Source organism: Pteropus alecto, unplaced genomic scaffold, assembly GCF_000325575.1.
Source record: "Pteropus alecto unplaced genomic scaffold, ASM32557v1 scaffold7, whole genome shotgun sequence".
NCBI lineage: Eukaryota > Metazoa > Chordata > Mammalia > Chiroptera > Pteropodidae > Pteropus > Pteropus alecto.
The window spans coordinates 10,112,676-10,133,063 of NW_006494614.1; the positions used below are offsets into that span (position 1 = coordinate 10,112,676).

General features: G+C 33.4%; 1 protein-coding gene and 1 non-coding gene across 4 annotated transcripts in view; one reads left to right on the forward strand and one right to left on the reverse strand.

Moving 5' to 3' along the window:
• Positions 1–20,388, forward strand: part of RNGTT (RNA guanylyltransferase and 5'-phosphatase) — a 238,820-nt gene that overhangs the window by 127,568 nt on the left and 90,864 nt on the right. For all 3 annotated transcript variants that reach the window (XM_006926320.3, XM_025042568.1, XM_015600503.2), the window contains exon 13: positions 14,111–14,211. In XM_006926320.3, the coding sequence (XP_006926382.1) occupies positions 14,111–14,211 (101 nt within the window). The remainder of the gene's footprint in view (positions 1–14,110; positions 14,212–20,388) is intronic.
• On the reverse strand, positions 11,857–11,975 carry LOC112474729. The gene has a single exon (XR_003044533.1). It is a non-coding gene; the product is annotated as a 5S ribosomal RNA (ribosomal RNA).

Below are 20,388 nucleotides of genomic sequence, written 5' to 3' on the forward strand. Positions count from 1 at the left end.
TGGTGCTCGTTACTTAAAATTTATCAAGAAACTAATTCTGCTCCATTACATTAATTATAGTGAATGAATTGAAGTTGAATAAAAGGTAGAAGATGTTACTATTGTTAAAAAAAAAAAGAAAAGAAAAGAAAAAAATATTTTGAATCCTGGAAAAATATTGAGGAATAGTGATAAAGATACTATGTTAAAGTAATGATTCTATTGAGGGCAAACCCCAAACACAGCTTAGAAGAAAATTTGTTTTCCTTTTGATGTGATGTTCCATTTCTCAGAGATGTAAATAACCGTGTAACACATCCAGAAATGCACATAGTTTATTTCTTTTATAAGAAAAAGGAAAAGCAAAGTAATGGATAGTATATTCAGAAGAATAAAGCTTAGGGTGTTTCTTTATGTTTATAAGGAAATGTATCAGTATCTGATTATTTACTAAAACACAGAGCAGTCATCATGAAAGCCTCAGCTTAAATAAAGTAGATTAAATTGCATTTACAGAATTATAGGAAATCAGAGCTGAAAAGATGCTTCAAGATTATATAACTCAATGATTTCAAAACACAAATTTCCAAAATTCTAGGTTTCTATGAACTACCTCAGGGGACCACATGGAAGGATAGGTTATTAGGTAAGTACTCTGTTTACATCACAGAAGCCCTGATTTAATTTTTATATATTGTACTAGATAAGATTGTGTTTTTAAAAGGGCTTCGCCTAAGAAATACTGTTTGAATCAGCTGCTTTTTTGAAAGGTCACTGCTGATCTCTCTTCATTGCAAAATCAAGATAATTTTTCAGCCCTTATTCAACTATCTAGTGATAGTCTATACTGCTGTTCACTATTTCTTAAAATACTCTCTTCCATGGCTTCTATGACACCACATGCTCCTAGTTCCTTCTAGTCTTATGCCATTTCTTCTCTGTGTCATTCAAGTTCTTCATCTTCTACTAGCCATTGAAGTTTGGAGTTTCTCAAGGCTCAGTGTCCTGGACCTTCGTTTTTTTTTTATGCGCTGCTCTCTCCCTAGAAATCTCATCTATACTTGCAGCTTTAGTTATCACCTTAAAGCCTGTGACTCAGACTTTTGATTTTCTTTTTAAGGTCCAGATCTGTTTCTCTAATTGCCTATATAGCTTTTTTTAATTCCTTAAAAACACAAGAAACTTAATATATTTTAAAGCTGAACTCCCATGTACTCCCCCAACAAGTAAACATACAAACTATACAAACCAATCCTTTTTCAGCATTTCCTGCGTCAGTTACTTAAATGAGAAAGCTAGATGTCATCTTTGATACCTCCTCCCTCTTTCATCCCTCTAATCTATCTCCAAGTCTTGCTTTATCTCTGAAATATCTCTTAAATTATTTCCTTTTCTTTCCGTTACCACTGCCACAACTCTAATCTGACTTGTCATTAATTGCCTCTTTCCTGGATAACTGTATTGACTTCCTAACTGGTCCTGCAACATCCATTTTGTCTTCCTCTAACTTTTTTTTTTTAATATTATATCCAGACTGATCATCTTCCTAAATCTCTAGCAATATCTTTTTGTTCAGGTTAAAGACCAAAATTAGATTTGAAGCCAGTTTACTCTCTTTTTTTTTTTTTACAGCCTTTTGGTTTCCTCATGTGTTTTGCTGTCGATGCAAAAATAACTGATATTGTTACTTCAAGATGACTTAATTATGTTATTTTATTTAGGGTTTTTAAAAATTTGAAGTATAAGCTATACTTGACAAAATATTTAAACACTTTGAGAAAAATGGTTTTTTTTCCAAAGAAAAAATGAGCTGTTTTAATATAAACAAATTCTAAAGTTTGAGATTCAAACTTTGCTCAAACTGAAGTGATCATTTTTAAAAAGAAATATTTCAAATTGAATTTTCATCCATACATAAACTAGTTAGGTTTTATTAGACCTATATATATATATTTTTTTCAGTTTTACCATTTCATTGACATTTTGAATTGCTGACCTTTTGCGGTTTGTCACTTGAAAATGAATATTTTAAAATGGCCATTTGACATTTTAATGTGATATAGGTATTAGCTTTTAATTTAATTTACGAAGGTGATAATACTTGTTTATAAGCTTTTACAAGAAGATTTTAATGATATATAGCATAGTAAATATTTGTAGCAATTGATTAATTTCTAACCTTTTAAAATCATATTTGTTTTATTGTTGTCATCTGTTGACACTTTCTAGATAAGAATTTTGTGCCATTAATAATCCATCACTATGAAATAAAAAAAGAATTATATATAATGATTTATAAAATAGAGATAATAATAAAATCTTGAAAGTATTTTTTTTGTTTGTTTTATTTTTTAAAAAGACTTCTTGTTTTATCTACTGGCTATACTATGATTAGTAAAATATTTAATTGTTTCTGTATTGAGTATAGAATATTTAATCTCAAGCAATAGTGATATAATTGGTTTTCTTTTATGTTTTTATCATCTTGATTTTTTGTAAGGTGGGTTAGCTTGATTTTATGTCTCACATCAATCAGTTTGCATGTATATTGAGTCAGCTTTGATTTTAATATTGCATTCTTGTGAAATATTAATGTTTTTATTAAATCTTTAATACTTCCAGGTATATTGAATGTTATGGATAGATTGTGAAATGAAAATTAGAATTAGTCTAATGTCTTGTCTTGAAGTACATGATGAATTATTAGAGTGGTTTTCCTCTGTAGCAGGGATGATGTTACCATGGTGAGAGCTTCTGTTGCCATGACATTTGCTTGCATATTTTGATAGGTCTTCAGTTGAAGAAGGGCTCTGTTTCCTGGCAGACTGGAAAAGTGTCATTCTGTCTTTTCCCAAAATGTGTTATTTTTTTATTGGAAAATACAATAATTTCCAAAGAATTGTAATAGCTAAGTGCCAAGGAAGGAAATACATTTTGTTTATTTTAAATTTTTTTTCTTGTTCAGCTTTTGAAACACAGCAAAATATTTTTAGCTTGCTTCGTGTAAGGAAGAAAAAGGAGAACATCATTTTTCTAGTCTTTATAATAAATAAAATATTTGCGTTTCTATTCAGTTTTGTTGACAAAATAAACAGCTAAGGATGAACAATTTGTAATCAGTCTCAGCTGGATATAGATATAGAATGTTACTGTACAAGTAACACTGCTAACGATGATATATTGGTAGCAGAGAAAGGGGAAGTAAATATAAATAAAGGACTTCACAAAAATGAAAGACACAGTTAATTCAGAGAAGGTAAACATAAAGTACAAAATAAGTTTTCATATAAATGATACATATTAAACAGTGAATTAGGGGTAGTTCTTTTTGTTGCTAACGTATGTTTAATGTTAAAACATTAATGGTAGATTTTTTCAAAATTCTGTTTTAAGTGGTATATTTTAAATTAATTCCTAACTAGATAATATAGAAATTTTATCATGTAGTAAAAAAAAATTACGTAGAAGAAAGCCTCCCTCTCACACTTCTCCCCTCCCTTAGTCATCTACTGTTAGTTTTAAACTTACCTCTTCATGGTTTCTTTATGCATTTATAAGCAATTATAAATAGGTTAATATATTTTTGTACCCATCCCACTTTTCACGAAAAGTAGCATATTATTTTGTACTTTGCTTTTCAGAATTTGTTCCAATCATATTTTTTAATGTATATTTGTTAGTGCTCTAATTTTAGCATCTGGGAACATATTGGAATCAGCCAAAAAATAGGGCTTATTATCGATATCTCTCAACCCTTACGTTTAGAGCAGTTCAGAATTTTAGAAGGAAATATTTAAAAGCATACACTTAATCATTTTAGAAGAAAAATTGATTTTCCTTTTGTTCTCTAAGTTTAATGATAACATTAGTGGCTGTTTCTACTGGTAGAATTCATTTTGTAAAAGCTACAAACCAAAATATTCTGAAAGTATGTATTTGCACACACTTTTTTTTTCTGCCTTCACGTATTTTTTTGTATAAGTTCCATTTATTTTTTTGAATATCAAATTAGGTGTTGGTGCTACTTCCTTGGGGAATCCAGTCAGACTAGATGAGTGTGATTCTCTTATAATACTCTTCATACCAGTACGAGGAGCATAGAAAATTATTTTAGCCATACTATACAGTACAGATTAGCAAAATGGAGGGTTACATAGTTAATGAGTAAAGTAATGAGGCTGATGTTACATGTATCTAGAGTTTGATCACCTATTAGAGACTGCTTTTATTTAGACGTGTCTACTAGAGAAGAGAAACTGAGAGTCTGCTAGCTCTAAAAATTAAGATTTTGTATCATGACTGTACTTTGGGGAATTGAGTGAGGGTCAGTTCTGAGTTGTGGAATATATTAACTCATTCTTTCATCTAATAAATCGAGTGGCTACTATATGTCATATATACATTGCTGAGTTTTGGAAATAATAGCAATGAATAAAGACAGGATTTCTGCCTTCAAAGGGGCTTTTCCTGTGAAGAAACTCAACATATTATAGGTTGAGTTTATATTACGGTGTGTAGAGTGAAAGAATACAGACTGATGGAGTAGAGGAGGCACCTTAGGGAACCCAGAGAGTAGGGGTAGGGTTAAGGTGCATTGGGAGATTAGACCTCTGCTAAAGATAGGACAAGACACTTAGTTCAGTAAATTTCACCATTTGGTGCCTGAGTGGTAGAGATTGGCTAAGTGGTTTAGGTGCGAAGAAGTTTATCAGGTTGTCTGAGCTCTCTCTTCCCTATAGCCAGGCTACTTGTCATTTGCTTTCCCCTACTACTTACCATTCCACAGAAAACGAGACTAAGAGTAATTAGTAGAAAACAACTGACTTAAAATTAGTTTCTGTTGGAACAATTTTATAATCTCATCTCATGAGATCATTTAAATCCAGCCATTTAACCTTTCATTATTTGCTTTTGGACAAATGATAAATTTTATTTTGTTAATGGTAGAAAGATAGCTGTATTACTGTGATTTGAGAAAGTTTTGCACAAGTTATAACTTCTACTTATCAGCTTATCTGTAAAAGGAGAGAATTTATCACATGCTTTTAAGACCCTTTGCTTTTCTAGTATTCTTACCAAGGTATATTAACTGGTCTTGATATTAACTGGATATTTCATTTAACCTGCCTTTATTTCAGTTTCCTCATTGGTTATATTTTAGAATAACTTGTAGTTCTGTGGAACTGCCCAGATACAGAAACTGAAGCTGAAGTTTCAGAAATCTTTGTGTAACTATAATAAAAAAAAAACAGTTTCATTAGAAATATAAATCACAGGTTATTTTATATTAAAACAATGGCCAGAATAAATTAATTAGACTTGTGAATAATAGAAGATAATAATCTGACTAATGTTGAGTAATTTTTCCAACCTGAATAAACCAAGAAACTGCATTAATTTCTAATGATTTTACTCTCAAATCACAACTTCAGTTTTCGTAAGTAAAATCTAAGTAAATGAGAAATGTCAGCAAGCTTTTGAATACAGAATTATCCATTTTCTTTTCTTTTTCTGCTTCTTTCCATGATAATTCTCTCTGCTATTTCTACCAAATTTATGACTTTTCAGAAATGAAACGCTAAGTGATTGCCTTGACCTATTTTTATTGGACAATGGCTCTTCCCTCTCTGTATCAATAAGAACAGCATTGAGTAGTGAGACAACTTAGCCTCAGACAACTTGAACAAACTTCTCCTCAATTCAAATACGTTCCTGGTCCTATTGCTTAGAACTTTCTTGTAAGTTAATTGTTCTTCAAAATTCAATTCATGCATTTATCTTATTCAAGAAAACTTCCTTTACCCCTATACCACAGATTTTGACGTTTCTCTGTTGTACTTCCTTAGCATCTCTTGTTTATGTTCATTTTAGCATCTCTGTAATCTCTCTTGCAGATTAAAAGCCTCATTGTGGTTGAGCTCATCATATCTTCTCCAATTTTTATACAGTACTGGGCGCGTAGCAGACACTTAGTGTTAAATGAACTTTTCCTCCGTGCAGGGTATTTATATGTCTTTTTTTGCACAATAGATATGTACTATTTGCTTCTCAGTGAAATATGGACAAAGAATCTAGTCAAGTCACAGTCTAGAGTTGTTTTACTTTTTTAGATAGCATTACCAATTAGAATTTCTTCAGTTTTATTTAAAACTAAATACTAGAACAACAAAAATAAAACTAATATTATGATAAGGCCAGAGCTCTTTCTTGGCCTCAGGGTGTGATCCTTATGAAGAAGGCATTATGGTTTTAGTGTAGGGCCTGGAATATTATGGTATTATGGTAACATAACTGATCACAGTTTACTAGTAGAAGTCAAAGAGTAGAGCTGCAAAGCATTTAGATATCTCTGGTCTAGATATTCTGTTTTAGGCAAGCAAAATTATATTACAGTTTTACAATCAAGATAGATGAAGCCCACACTTTGAACTGCTTAAAATAATGAAATAGGTAGTTAGTAAAGGCACAGAGAAACAGAACATCTTGTTCTCTTTGCTATTATTACTACTGTCTTTCTTTATATCAGCGTTTCTCAGCTTCGGTTACAATTGACATTTTAAGCTGGATAAGTTTTTGTTGCAGTGAAGCTACCCTGTGCATTGTAGGATGTTGAGAAACATCCATGGCCTCTGCCCACTAGATGGCAGTAGCACTCCCTCCCTTTCCCAGCGTGACAACCAAAGAATGCAGTCATTGCTAAATACCCCCTGGGGGGCAAAATCATTCTTTAGTTGAGACTCACTGCTTTATACAACAGATAATATCACTTATGCCTTGTTTTGTTTTCTCTTTAATTTAAGAGACTTCTCTTGGCACATGGCCATCCTCTACCTCTAAGCCAGGGTCTGCTGTCATTTGGTAAATATTTTCCTAAACACCTTTCTTTGTTGCCTGACATTTGCATTCATTACATTTTTGATGATAATGAATATCTCAGGTTATATTGGTAATTGTTTTCAGACAATTTTTTATTTGACAGCTCCCTGGCAAAATTAAATATATTTCTATAGAACTAAGTATTGTATGTAATTAGACATGGTTTTTGCTGAAGTAGAATTTATATTCTAATAAGTATTTAAATATATTTTACTCATGGAATAGAATTACAGTATTTTAAAAATATAATTTTCTAAAAAATTTTTTATCATATATTCCATTAATTTTCAGAAGGTGCATTGAAATTCCCAATAATATTAAGTCTAGTATTTCAAATTAACATAAGTGGTTTGGTGTGCAGTGAGATGAGGAATGACTTACATTTCTGAATTGTTGCTTAGAAAAACAGAAGAGTTGGTACATGCTGGATTTTCATTATACAAGACTGAGTTGATTTTCAGAGAGAAGAATGTAAAGGATATTTAATATTTATTGTACAAATAATACATATTAAAATTCTTTTTAGAATTTGTCATTAGGTATTTTTAAACTATACAATCATTAAGCTTTCTTTAATAACTTGGATTAGTATTGGTTTCTGAGTGGTTCCATACTTATAGTCATATAAATAAATAGGGAACAGAAGTAAATGATGGTCTGTTTGTAAGTATGACATTCCCTTGGCAGAAGTTGTGAATGGGGTTGGGGTGGGATGCCTACCTGTTCTCACCTTACTCTTTTGTTCCTGTCACTACCATAATGAACCACTCTTACTAAAAGGTCTGTGACATTTCTGTCAGATATTCTTTATTAAAAATAAAGACTAAATTTTATCAGATTATTTTCATTAATGGGTTGACAACTGGAAATTTTCCAGTTTTTAGCATTTATAAAATAATTTATATTCAGCAAATCTAATTTGTGATCATCCTGAGGATATATGTTACCTAAATGATTCTCTCAAGGTAAATAAATGAATGAAAACTTCCATTAAAATGTTATATATTTGATTTTATAGTCATGTTTAAACATAAGACTTGGGGGAAAATATATTATGTTTTTAAATTTGCTACAGATACAATGTCTTTCCTGTCAGCTCCAGTGATTTATCTTTGTTAGCATAACTTAAGTTATACTAAATTTGTCATTATATGGACTTCTGTTTGAAATAAGTGTTCCTGTTACCAGGATTTTTGCAGTTTTTCTCAAACTTATAAAAATCTGTTACAGTGCAATTTGACTTGTATGTTTAAAAAAATATATCAGTAATGGGAACACTCAGCAGTTTTTCCTTCCTGAATATCTCATATCATTTAATTCCTACAATGCCCTCGCTGAATCTACATACTCTCCTCTTCTTCAGTAGACCCTACATTTTTCTACTCTTGTGTTTTATTCATATTTACTTCCTGCTGCAAGTCTGCATGAGTAAATATTACCCATTCTTCAAGGCTTCCGGTGTTCGCTTGTCTATAATTAGTCCTTAAGCCACACAAGTAAAATATTTTCTTTTTTAACTATGTTCCCAGAATACATTTAAAACATTTTCCCCCATAGTCTCTTTAATTAACATGGATAGTGTTATACAAGCATTTCCATTATTTCCAAAACTTGCATTACCCCAGACAAATTCAGTAACCATTAAGCAGTAACTCTCCTTAACCCTGCCACCCCTCAGCTCCTGGTACCTCTAATCTACTTTTTGTCACTATGTATTTGCTTATTCTGGATATTTCTTACATGTAGAATCATAAAATTTTTGTTCTTTTTAAGAAAATCATAAAACTTTCTGGCTTATTTCACTTACCATAGTGTTTTTGAGGTTCATTCATTTTGTAGCATGTATCAGACTTCATTCCTTTTTATGGCCGAATACTACTCCATTGTATGTGTATACCACATTTTGTTCATCCATTCATACAGTAATTGAAACTTAGGTTGTTTCCACCTTTGATTCTTGTGAATATATACCTAGGAGTGGGGTTGCTGAGTCATGTGCTAATTCTATGTTTAACTTTCTGAGGAACTGTCAAACTGTTATTCAGAGTGGCTGCATAATTTTATAATCGCTACATGGTTATGTACATACTTCTAATTTCTCCACATCTACTCCAATACTTGGTATTTTCTTTTTTCAAATTATAGCCACTCTGGTAGGTGTGAAGTGGTATCTCATTGTGGTTTTGGTTTGCATTTCCCTCATGGCTGATGATAGTGAGCATCTTTTCATGTGCTTACTGGTTATTTGTATATCTTCTATGGAAACTGTCTCTTCAAGTTCTTTGACAATTTTTTAATTGTTTTTTTTTTTTGTCATTATTGAGTCGTATCAGTTCTTTATATATTTTGGGCATTAAACTCTTATCAAATATATGATTTTCTTATATTTTCTCCTATAGATTGTCTTTCCACTTTCTTGATGTTTTGTGATGTAGAAAAATTTAATTTTGATGAAGTCCATTTTATCTCTCTCTTTTTAAAAAATAAATTGCTCATGCTTTTAGTGTCATATCTAAGAATATACTGCCAAACCCAAGATCATGAAAATTTACCCATATTTTCTTCTAAGAGTTTTATGGTTTTACGTGTTACATTTAGGTTGTTGGATCATTTTTATGTAGTTTTTATATATGGTGGGAGATAGGGGTCCAGTTTATTCTTCGTATCTGGAAATCCAGTTGTTCCAGCATTATCTTTTGAAAAGAGTGTTCTCTTCCCATTAAATGGCCTTAGCACTCCTGTTAAAAAATCAGTTGGCTACTGATGTATGAGTTTATTTCTGTACTCTCAATTCCATTTCATTGGTCGATATTTCCATCCTTATGTCAGCAACTCTATTTTGATTACTGTAGTCTTATAGTAATTTTTGAAATTAGAAAGTGTGAGTCCTTCAAGTTTGTTTGTTTATTTTTTCAAGATTCTTTTGGCTCATCAGAGCCTCTTGCAACCCTATATGAAATTGAGGATCGGCTTTTCTATTTTTGCAAAGCAGGCTGTTAGAATTTCAGTAGGGATCGCATTGAATCTGTGGATTGCTTTGGGTAATATTAGCATCTTAGCAATATTCAGTCTTCCTAAATTGGTGTTCTGAGACCATTTCCAATGTGAGAATGGGATTTTCTCTGTACCAACGAGCAAATCTTTGACAACAGCTGGGTGTCCTGTAATTCATCTTAATACTGACACTGTCTACCCAGAGATAGCATCAGATTCCACAGGTTGAAGACTCAGTCTTAGAGGACTACCCCCCACTTCCCACTTCAGACAGCATTCACAAGCTCAGGTTGTTGCCTGTGCTTCTGAATGACCAGTTGTAGATTGGAGGTTACATTGACCCCTTTCTTAGACTTCAGATGCCTATTGTAGGTCTAGGTTGTTACTGGTACTTCTGACCAACTGACTATAAATCAGAGATTCCCATGACCCCCACCTCAGATTTTATTAATTTGCTAGAGCAGCTCACAGAGCTCAGAGAAACATTGTACTTAACTGGATTACTGGTTTATTATAAAATGATATGACTCTGAAACAGCCAGATTGAAGAAATGAAAAAGGTATGGGGAATGGGTGTGGAACTACCCTGCTCTCTTCAGGTATGTCACTCTCCTCAAATCTCCACGTGTCCACCAACTCAGAACCTCTCTGAATCTTGTCATTTGGATTTTTACAGAGACTTCATTACATAGGATTGATTAAATCATTAGCCACTGGCAATTTATCCAGCCTCCAGCCCTTTTCCCCTCTCCTGAGGTCCAGGGGGTAGTACTGAAAGTTCCAACCCTCTTATCCTGTGGTTGGCTCCTCTGACAACCAGTTTCCAGTCTTAGGTGCTTCCAAAAGCCATTTTATTAACATAGCAAAAGGCCTTTCTTTATTACTCTCATCACTTCGGAAATTCCAAGAGTTTTAGGAGATATGTGTCAGAAAAGAGGATGAAGACCAAATGTATACTTCCTATTATAAATCACAATATCACACTTCTTGTCTATGAACATGGGATATCTTTTCATTTTTAGGTCTTCTTTATCTTTTGCAGCAATGTTTTACAGTTTTCTGTATACATATTATTCCTTTTCTTGGTTAAATTAATTCCTAAGTATTTTGCAATTTTAGATGCCGTTGTAAATGGAATTGCTTTCTTCTTTTTTCAGGTTGTTAATTGCTCTTTTATAGAAACACAACTGATTTTTTATGTTGATTATACCACTCAGAATATTAAATTATTAGGAATAAGTTTAAAGTTATGCAAGACCTGTGTACTGGAAACTACAAAACATTGATAAGAGAAATTTAGGAAGACCTAAGTAGATTTGCAGAGGTTATGACTTGGAAGATTCAGTATTGTTAAGATGTTATTTTCTCCTTAATTGATCTGTTGATTCAGTGCAATCCTAATTAAAATCCCAATAGACTTATTGTTCATAGAAATTTACAAACTGATTTTAAAATTTTGAGATAAGAGAATTTGGAAAAAGAAGCCAGAGTTTGAGGACTTATGTAACCTGGTGTCAAAACTTATAAAGCTACAGTAATTGAGACATACAGTAATCAGTGCTTACTAGCAAGTAGACAGGCATGTTTATCAATGCAACACATTAGTGATAATAGAAATATCTCTATATTTGGTTTTGACAAAGGTGCCAAGGCAACTCAGTGAGAAAAGGATAATCTTTTCAATAAGTAGTACTGGATCAATTTGATATTCATTTGCCAAACAGAAAACATAGTCCCTTACTTCATACCATATAGATGAGTTAACCTCAGATTATATACCTGAAAATAAGAGCTAAAACTATAAAATTTCTCTTAAGAAAAAATAGTAGGAAATTGCAGTGATCTTAGGATAGGCAGAGAATTTTTAAAGAGGGCACAGAAAACGTAAATGATGAGAATGTAAAATTAATGATTTTTTTTTTTTTTTTTAGGCAAGGCAACCCTTGGTTGACCTCACAGATTGCAAAGACCTTGTCAGCTTATAATCCTTTGTTTTTTATTTTTTTACGCCTACAGCACCTGGTGTTCCTAGGTGGTCTCCCATCCAAGTACTAACCAGGCCCAATCCTGCTTAGCTTCCGAGATCAGACGGGATCGGGCTTGTTCAGGGTGGCATGGCCATAGACTAAAATTACTGATTTTGAAAAGATACTCAGCATCACTAATCATCAGGGAATTGTAAATCAAAACCACAGTGAGAAATCACCTCACACCTGTTGGAATGGTCATTATTAAAAAAATCAAAAGATAACAAATATTGGTGAGGATGTGAAGAAAGGGGAACCTTGTGCACTATTGATGGGAATGTAATTTGATACAGCTATTATGAAAAACAGTGTGGTGGTTCCTCAAGCAATTAAAAACAGAGCTATCATGTAATCCAGTAATCCCACTTCTAGGTATGTATCTAAAAGAGAGAAAACCAGTATCTTAAAGAGATATCTGTGTTCCCATGTTTACTCCAGCATTATTCACAGTTGCCAAAATATGGAAACAATTGAAATGTCTGTCTACAGATGAATAAAGAAAATGTGGTGGACATACACAATAGAATATTATTCAGCCTTAAGAAAGAAGGAAATCCTGTCATTCCTAACAACATGGATGAACCTGGAGTACATTATGCTAAGTGAAATAAGCCAGGCAGAGAAAGACAAATATCACATGTCTCACATATATATGAAATTTTAACAAAAATAGTTGAACTCATAACAGATAGTAGAATGGTGGTTGTCAGAGGCTAGGGGATAGTAGAAAAGGGGAGATATTTATCATAGGGTACAAACTTTCCATTATAAGATGAATCATTTCTGGAGACCTAATGTAAAGTATAGTGAGGATGGTTAATACTAATGTATACTTGACATTTGATAAAAGAGTAGATCTTAAATGTTCTCACCACCCAAAACAAAACAAAACAAAACAAAAAACAAACGAGATGATGAATATATTAATTAGCTTGATGGTGGTAATCATTTCTCAATAGATGTCAAAACATCATATTGTGCATCTTAAAATTTTTATTTCTCAATCATACCTCAATAAAGCCAGAAGGAAAATGATGATTTTTGACTTCATTGAAAACAAAACAAAACAAAACAAAACTTTACTCTGTGAAAGAAATTAAGAAATGAAAAGGCAAGCTAAAGACCAGTAGAAATTTGTAGTACATATATCCAACCAAGGCTCTTTATCCAGAATATATAAGCAGACCTTGCAAGTTAATAATGAGATTACGCAGTAAAAACAAGGATAATATTTTGAGTAGACTCTACACCAAAGAAGATACAGAAATATCAAATAGGCAGATTACAAGATCTTCACCATCTTTTACCATTGAGAAAATGGAAATTAAAATTATGAGACACACTTTAGAATTAAAAATTTAGAATTAGACTGAAAGTACATAGACCTCTCATATATTACTGGTGGGAATGGAAAATGTTACAGTCACTTTGGAAAACATAGACAGTTCTTATAAAATTAAACATATACTTACCATGCGACCCAGCCATTTTACTCCTAGGTTTTTACCCAAGAGTTATAAAGTCATGTCCATACAGATGTTCATAGCAGCATCATTTATGATACCTAAAACTGGGAACAACCTAGATATGACTTGTATAAACAATTTGTGGTATATACATAAAATAGAATTCTTCTCAGTAATAAAAAGGAACAAACTACTAATGTATGCACCAGCATAGATAAATTAGAAAACTTCATATTGAGGATTTCTCATGAAATCTAATAAAGACAAAACTACCATGATAGAAGGAAGGTCACTGTTGCCAGAGAATTGGGGGGAGGGAATTGCCTGCATATGCCAGGAAGAAACTTTTTGGGTGACTAAAATGCTATATATATTCATCTTGGTGATGGTTACATGATTGTATCCATTTGCCAAATTCATTGGTTAATTTTATTCATTGTAAATTATCCCACAGTAAAGCTGAACAAGAAAAAACAAATTTTAAAAACGATTAAACTTACTTTAAGCCATAGAAAGATTGGAGAGAATAACAATTTTCATTATTTTTCTGGACGTTCACAAAACAAGGTCTCCATGCTTTGGCAGAGAGCGGAGAAAGGCCATCAGTAAGGAGGAAGATACTTATCTTCACTCACTAGTTGAAAATAAAAATTGAGTTCAGAAAAGAATAGTAATTTTGCTTAATAGAAAGTAATCTATGTTATATTTAATAAATCGAATTTAAAATTTTAACTTCTTATTAACTGTTATCATTTTAATTCACTTTAGAAATATAAACCTGGTCGATGTGATGAAATTTTGAAATGGAAGCCTCCCAGTCTGAATTCTGTCGATTTTCGCCTTAAGATAACAAGAATGGGAGGAGAAGGGTAAGTATGCACCTTTGTTCCCCCACCATTTTTACATGAAATAATACTATTTGTATAAAGCTTCACTGTTTACCATGTATTTTACTCATACTCTACAAAAAAAAGGTAAAATACAATATTTGACAATATATATTTTTTAATTTATATATATCTTTTCAGTTATAGTTGACATATAATATTATTAGTTTCAGGTATAAAACACAGTGATTAGACATTTATATAACTTAGGAAATGGTCACCCTGATAATGCAGTACCTATCTGACACCGTACATAGTTTTTACAATATTACTGACTATACTCTACATCCTCATGACTATTTTGTAACTACCAATTTATACATCTTAATACCTTCCCCTCTTCACTCATCTCACCACCTTCCAATCTGGCAGCCATCAAAATGCCCTCTATATGTGAGCCTATTTCTGTTGTTTATCCTGTTCTTTAGATTTCACATATAAGTGAAATCTCATGACCTTGTCTTTCTCTGTTTGACTTACTCTACTCAGCAGAATATACCCTCTAGGTCCATTCATGTTGTTGCAGATGACAAGATTTCATTCTTTTTTATAGCTAAGTTATATTCCATTGTATATGTGTACCACTTCTTCATCCATTCATTTACTGATGGACAGCCACGTAGCCTTCATATCTTGGCTGTTGTAAATAATACTGCAATGAACATATAGGGACATGTGTTCCTTTCAAGTAATATTTTGGATTTTTTTTGGTTAAATACCCAGAAATATTACTGGGTCCTTCTTTATATTTTGTTAGAGCCTTTTAAAAAATTTTTTTAATTTTTTTATGTCTGTTTTGTCTGATATTAGTATTACTACCCCAGCTTTTTTTGTTTGTTTCCATTTTCATGTGATATCTTTTTTACCCTTTTACTTTCAGTCTGTGTGTGTCTTTTGATCTGAAGTGAAGTCTCTTGTAGGCAGCATATGTTGATTCTTGTTTTCTTATCTAGTTAGCCACCTTATCTTTTGATTGGAGCACTTAATCTATTTACATTTAAAGTAATTGTTGATAGATATGTAGTTATTGCCATTTTTTATTCATAATTTTGATATTTTTTTTTCTTTTTAAAGAAGTCACTCTAATTTCCTGTAATACTGGTTTGATGTTATTTGATGAACTCCTTTAGCTTTTTCTTATTTGGGAAGCTCTTAATTTGTCCTTTTATTCTACATGGTAGCTTTGCTGGATAGAATAGTCTTGGTTGTAGGTCCTTGTTTTTCAGAACTTTGATGATTTCATGCCAATCCTTCTGGCCTGCAAGATATGTTGAGAGATTATTGCCAGTCTTACGGGAGCTCCCTTGTAGGTAACCAGTTGCTTTTTGCTCACTGTTTTTAAGATTCTCTCTTTGTCTTTAACCTTTGGAATTTTAATTACAGTGGGTCTTGGTGTGGGCTTCTTTGGGTTCATTTTGTTTGGGACTTTCTGTGCTTCCTGGGCCTTTATGTCTCTTTCTTTCACCAGGTTTGGAAAGTTTTTTTATCATTATTTCTTCAAATAGGTTTTCAATTTATTGTTCTCTCTTCTTCTGGTACCACTATGATAGAAATATTGTTAACACTTGATGTTGTCCCAGAGGCTCCTTAAACTATCTTCATTTTTTTGGATTCTTTTTTCCTGTTGCTGTTCTGATTGAGTGTTTTCTGCTACCTTACCTCTAAATCTCTGAGTTGATCCTCTGCTTCATCTAACCTATTGTTGATTTTCTCTAATGTGTTCTTCATTTCAGTCATTGTAGTCTTCATTTTTTTACTGGTTCTTTTTCATTTTCTTTCTTTTTAGATTTTTTACTGGTTCTTTTTCATTTTCTTTCTTTTTATGTTTTCTATCTCTTTGTTAAAGGTCTCACTGAGTTCATCTACTCTTCCCCTAAGTTCTTTGAGCATCCGTATAACCAGTTTTTTGAACTCTGCATCTGGTAGATTGCTTGTCTCCATTTCGTTTAGTTCTTCTTCTGGAGCTTTGTTCTGTTCTTTCATTGAGACATGTTTCTTTTCTTTGTCTTGACTGCTGCCTTGTGTTTGTTTCTATGCATTAAGTAGAGTTACTATGTCTTCTGGTCCTAGAATAGCTTTATGTAGTAGTTGTCCAATGGGGCCCAGTAACACAGTCTTCCTGGTCACCTGAGCCAGGCGCTCCAGTTGTCTGTCCCTTGTGTAGTTTTGTATGTGTCCTCCTGTTGTAGTTGACCCTAGGTGGTTGTTTGCATGTCACTGGGAGAGACTGACCCTTAGATTGGTTGATTGTGAGGACTGGCTGTGACTATAGTGGAGGAGCTGTTGTGTAGGGGCTGACTCCACTGAGCAGAGCTCTGGTGCCTGCCAAGTCTGCTCTCTGGGTGTGTCGTTTGTGGTGGCAGCTGAGTGGTACTCTTGCTCTGTCCTAAGTGGCCACTGGGTGTGCTGGCCCAGGGGTCTCCTGGGAGGGGCTCTGCCGTAGGCCAAGTTCAGCCACTGCCTGTGCTCTGCCTGGGACCACCTGGCATGAACCACAAAGCGATCTGCAGATGTCTTCCACTCATGCTGGGTGTGAAGGTGCCTGAGAGGAGCTAAGCTGCAGGCTTGGGACTGCTTAACAAGAGGGATGGGGCACACCAAGGCTAGATGCTACTTGTTTGGGGTTTGTGAACCTTTGAGAGATTTCACGAAAGTCTGCAGCACGAGCCATGACAGGCAGTTTATATGGAAGCACCACTGGAATTGGCTTGGGTGGGCTTGCAAGTTGGTTGGGGCAGAGTCTCAGGAAATTACCAAAGTTGGGCAAATAGTGTTATCTAGGTTGATGGAGACTCATATATGGCACTAACCTAAGTCTACACGTTTGACCGGGGTAAGGCTCAACAAAGGAACAATGGCCTCTGTCAGTGCTTCTATCTGGGAAAAAGCTTGCCCCGAAGCCAGACAGTTCATTTACTTTCCATTTCCCTGATGCCTTTTGAGCTGCTGCCTCAGAGGTGGAATGAGTTAGTCAGCAAGTAAGTTTGTATGTGGGCCCTTTAAGAGGAATGCCTGGGACTACTGCAGCCTTCTGTCTCACTCAGCCACAAGCTCCACTGGTTTTCACAGCCAGAAGCTGTAGAGACTTCCCTTGCTGACACTGGTGCTCTGTGCTGGGGAACCATTGTGAGTTCTTCTGGGGTTATCTCTACAGCTAAGATATCCCTCCTGATTCAAAACTACGCACATGGGTGTGAGGCCAGCTCCTTTTATGTCTCTGCCCCTCATACCAGTCTTAAGGTGATTTCTTTTGTATGTCTTTAGTCATAAAAGTTCTGTTCAGCTAGTCTTCAGTGGTTCTCCAGGCTGATTCTATAATTTAGTTGTAATTTTCATGTGGTCATGGGAGGAGGCAAGCACAGTGTTTACCTACTCTGCCATCTTAACTGGAACTTGTAGTGTTTTTTTTTTTTAAATAATGTCTTAGACCTTTAAAGTATGGTTTTGAATCAATCTCAGCTGCTGTAATAAAGTGGTGATAGCATAGATTTTTGTTAGATTAAAATTTAGTACAAACAGAAAATTTTATTGTGTAAATGCCCTGTTGAGAGCAATTAAAATCTAAACTTTGCTCTTTTTACCTGAAAATTTGAGGTCTATTAACAGTGGTTTATTACGGTCTAAAATAACTTTTGTGTATCTTAGCAATTTACATTGTGTTGAGTTTTATAGACATGTAACATAGACTTTCATCTGAGAGCTATACATTGTTTTTAAAATATTGTGAATTTATATTAACTAATATACAACCAAAAACCATGGTCATTGTCAAAAGCTGAGATTACAAAGGTAGTCTGTATTTTGGAAAGTGCAAACTCTTGAGTGTAATGTTAGTGACTTATAGCAGTATAAACTTATTTTTTGTATAGCATAGTAATTTAGAGCATGAATTCTACAACCAGAGTGCCTGGGTTTATATCTCCTTATTAGCTGTGTTACCTTGAGCACATTCCTTTTTTCTGTGCCTCAAATTACCCATCAATAAAATAAGAATCAGCTTCCTAAGACTTTTGTGAGGATTAAACAAGCTAATATATGCAAACTATTTTAGAACAGATGGCACATGGTAAGCATTTAAATGTTTGCTATTATTTTTGTTGTTTTAATTTTGATTTAAGTCAGTATTCTCTATTTTTCATTCCTATAATTCTGTTGTTTCCTGAACTGTGTAAGTTCATTTTTCCTAGTGAATCATTTTGTGTTTGATTCCAATCCCTGTTAACTTCTTCGTTTTAAAATGTGTCTTTAATTTATTTGTATAATTAATCATAAATTGTTAGATACCTGTGTAGAGCAAGAATATAACAAAGTCAGAAAAGTTTTATTTACAGAATTTTTTGTAACAAATATCTTAAAATCACCTTGGCAATATGTATAGTGGTTAAGAACATAAATTCTTGGCCAAGATTGCATAGAACCAAAGCCTAGCTTCACTGTTTACTTGCTGTTGTAGTCTTGTTACTTCATCTTTCTATTCCTCATCTGTAAAATATCCACAATAATCATGCTTATGTCATTGATTTGTTGTGAATATTTATTCATATTCTATGTGTAATTGTAGGAGTGAACAAAGTAAATATGGGTTCTGTCTTTATAGCCTTCACGTTTACAAGCTAGTGGGCTAAAATGGAAAAACAATACTGCTTTGTGAGGTTTTGTAGGAATTTAAAAATTTATATATATAAGGAACTCAGCATAGAAATCAATCATTTTTGTCTTTTTGATGATTGTGGTTACTGATTTAACCTCAGCAGAATGTATGATTATGTCATGAATTAAAAACAACCTGTATTATCAAGTGGGGGGATAAAGTGCTGCTAATGAAGAAGCTGCACTTTCCTGTAAAAAATATGAAGATATTTGTTATGTCTAATAAAAAATATACATTCTAAAACAACAGTGAAATATAATTTTTTATATATCATGTTAGTTAACATTGACAGCATCCCTTTTGAATGGCGTGTGAACAAATAGACATTCTTCTAAGCTGTTTAGTAGGAATTCAGATTGGTACAACTCTTCTAGTAGACAGTGAGGTCGTACATATCCTGGAGAGATAAGCTTCAAGTTTTGTGAAAAGAGAAGTGTTATTTGTCTTCTACATGGTTGTATTCCCAGTACCTAGTAGGTGGCTTGTATAGAACAGGTGCTTAATAATATTAAATGGTGGGATGTATATACAAACAAAACTCCAAAAAGTGTATGTGTGAGAATTTTATTGTATCACTTATAGAGAAAAATTAGAACTATTCAGTGTCTTTTTCACTGTGTAAGTCTTTTGTAATATACATACACATCTTTTCATGTGTGTGTTTCTAGGACAGTTGCTAATACCATTCTGTTCTCTCTAAATAGTGTCTTTTACAGAAAGGTCCAGCTTGTTGAGATATAGGGTTTTCTTAGAGGTTTAAAATTGATCTCAGACCTAGCATCCAACTTTGTTGTTTGATTTTACATTTATGCATAGTTATATAACACTAATAGGAATATCAGTTTAAGTCTAGTCAAAACAGAAACCATAGCCATTTTTTTTAACAGAATTAATTTAAATATGAAAAATTGTTATCAGTTATTAAAGAACTGAAAAGGCAAAAAAGTGTTGAAGGGGTAGTAACTGCAGGAAGCATCTACCATGTAATAGACTAAGAGAACAAAGGAATAAGGGTGAATTATTAAAATTTAGTTGCTTGGAGAAGGTCATGTAATGCTCATAAGGACGTCATTGCCAGCTGGTGGTGTTACCTCAAGATCTTGGAGGATGGATCCTATATTTAAATCCTGAGGAAAGGGGGTAGTACTGACCAGCAGGTGTTCATTTTTCAGTGGAGACCTAGTGAAACTGGTTCTAAGACTGTGGAAAAACCTTCAGTAGAACTAACTGGTACTATTGGAATCAGTTGTCACTCCTATGGTAGAAACTTTTCCTGCAAACAGGAAAGAATAGATCCTTTGTCCTCTAGTCTTTTTGTCCTCCCCACCCCCAAAGGGTTCTAGCATAACAAAGTTGAGCATAAAAAATGAGTTAAGCCAAGAGACTGTAGCTTAATATAAGCATAGTCCACTTCTTTAGTTACTTAGCATCCATGTATTTCTATATACTTTTGAATTTCCATAAAACAGCAAAAATGTTATTCTTTCACTGAAGATGCAAATATTCTC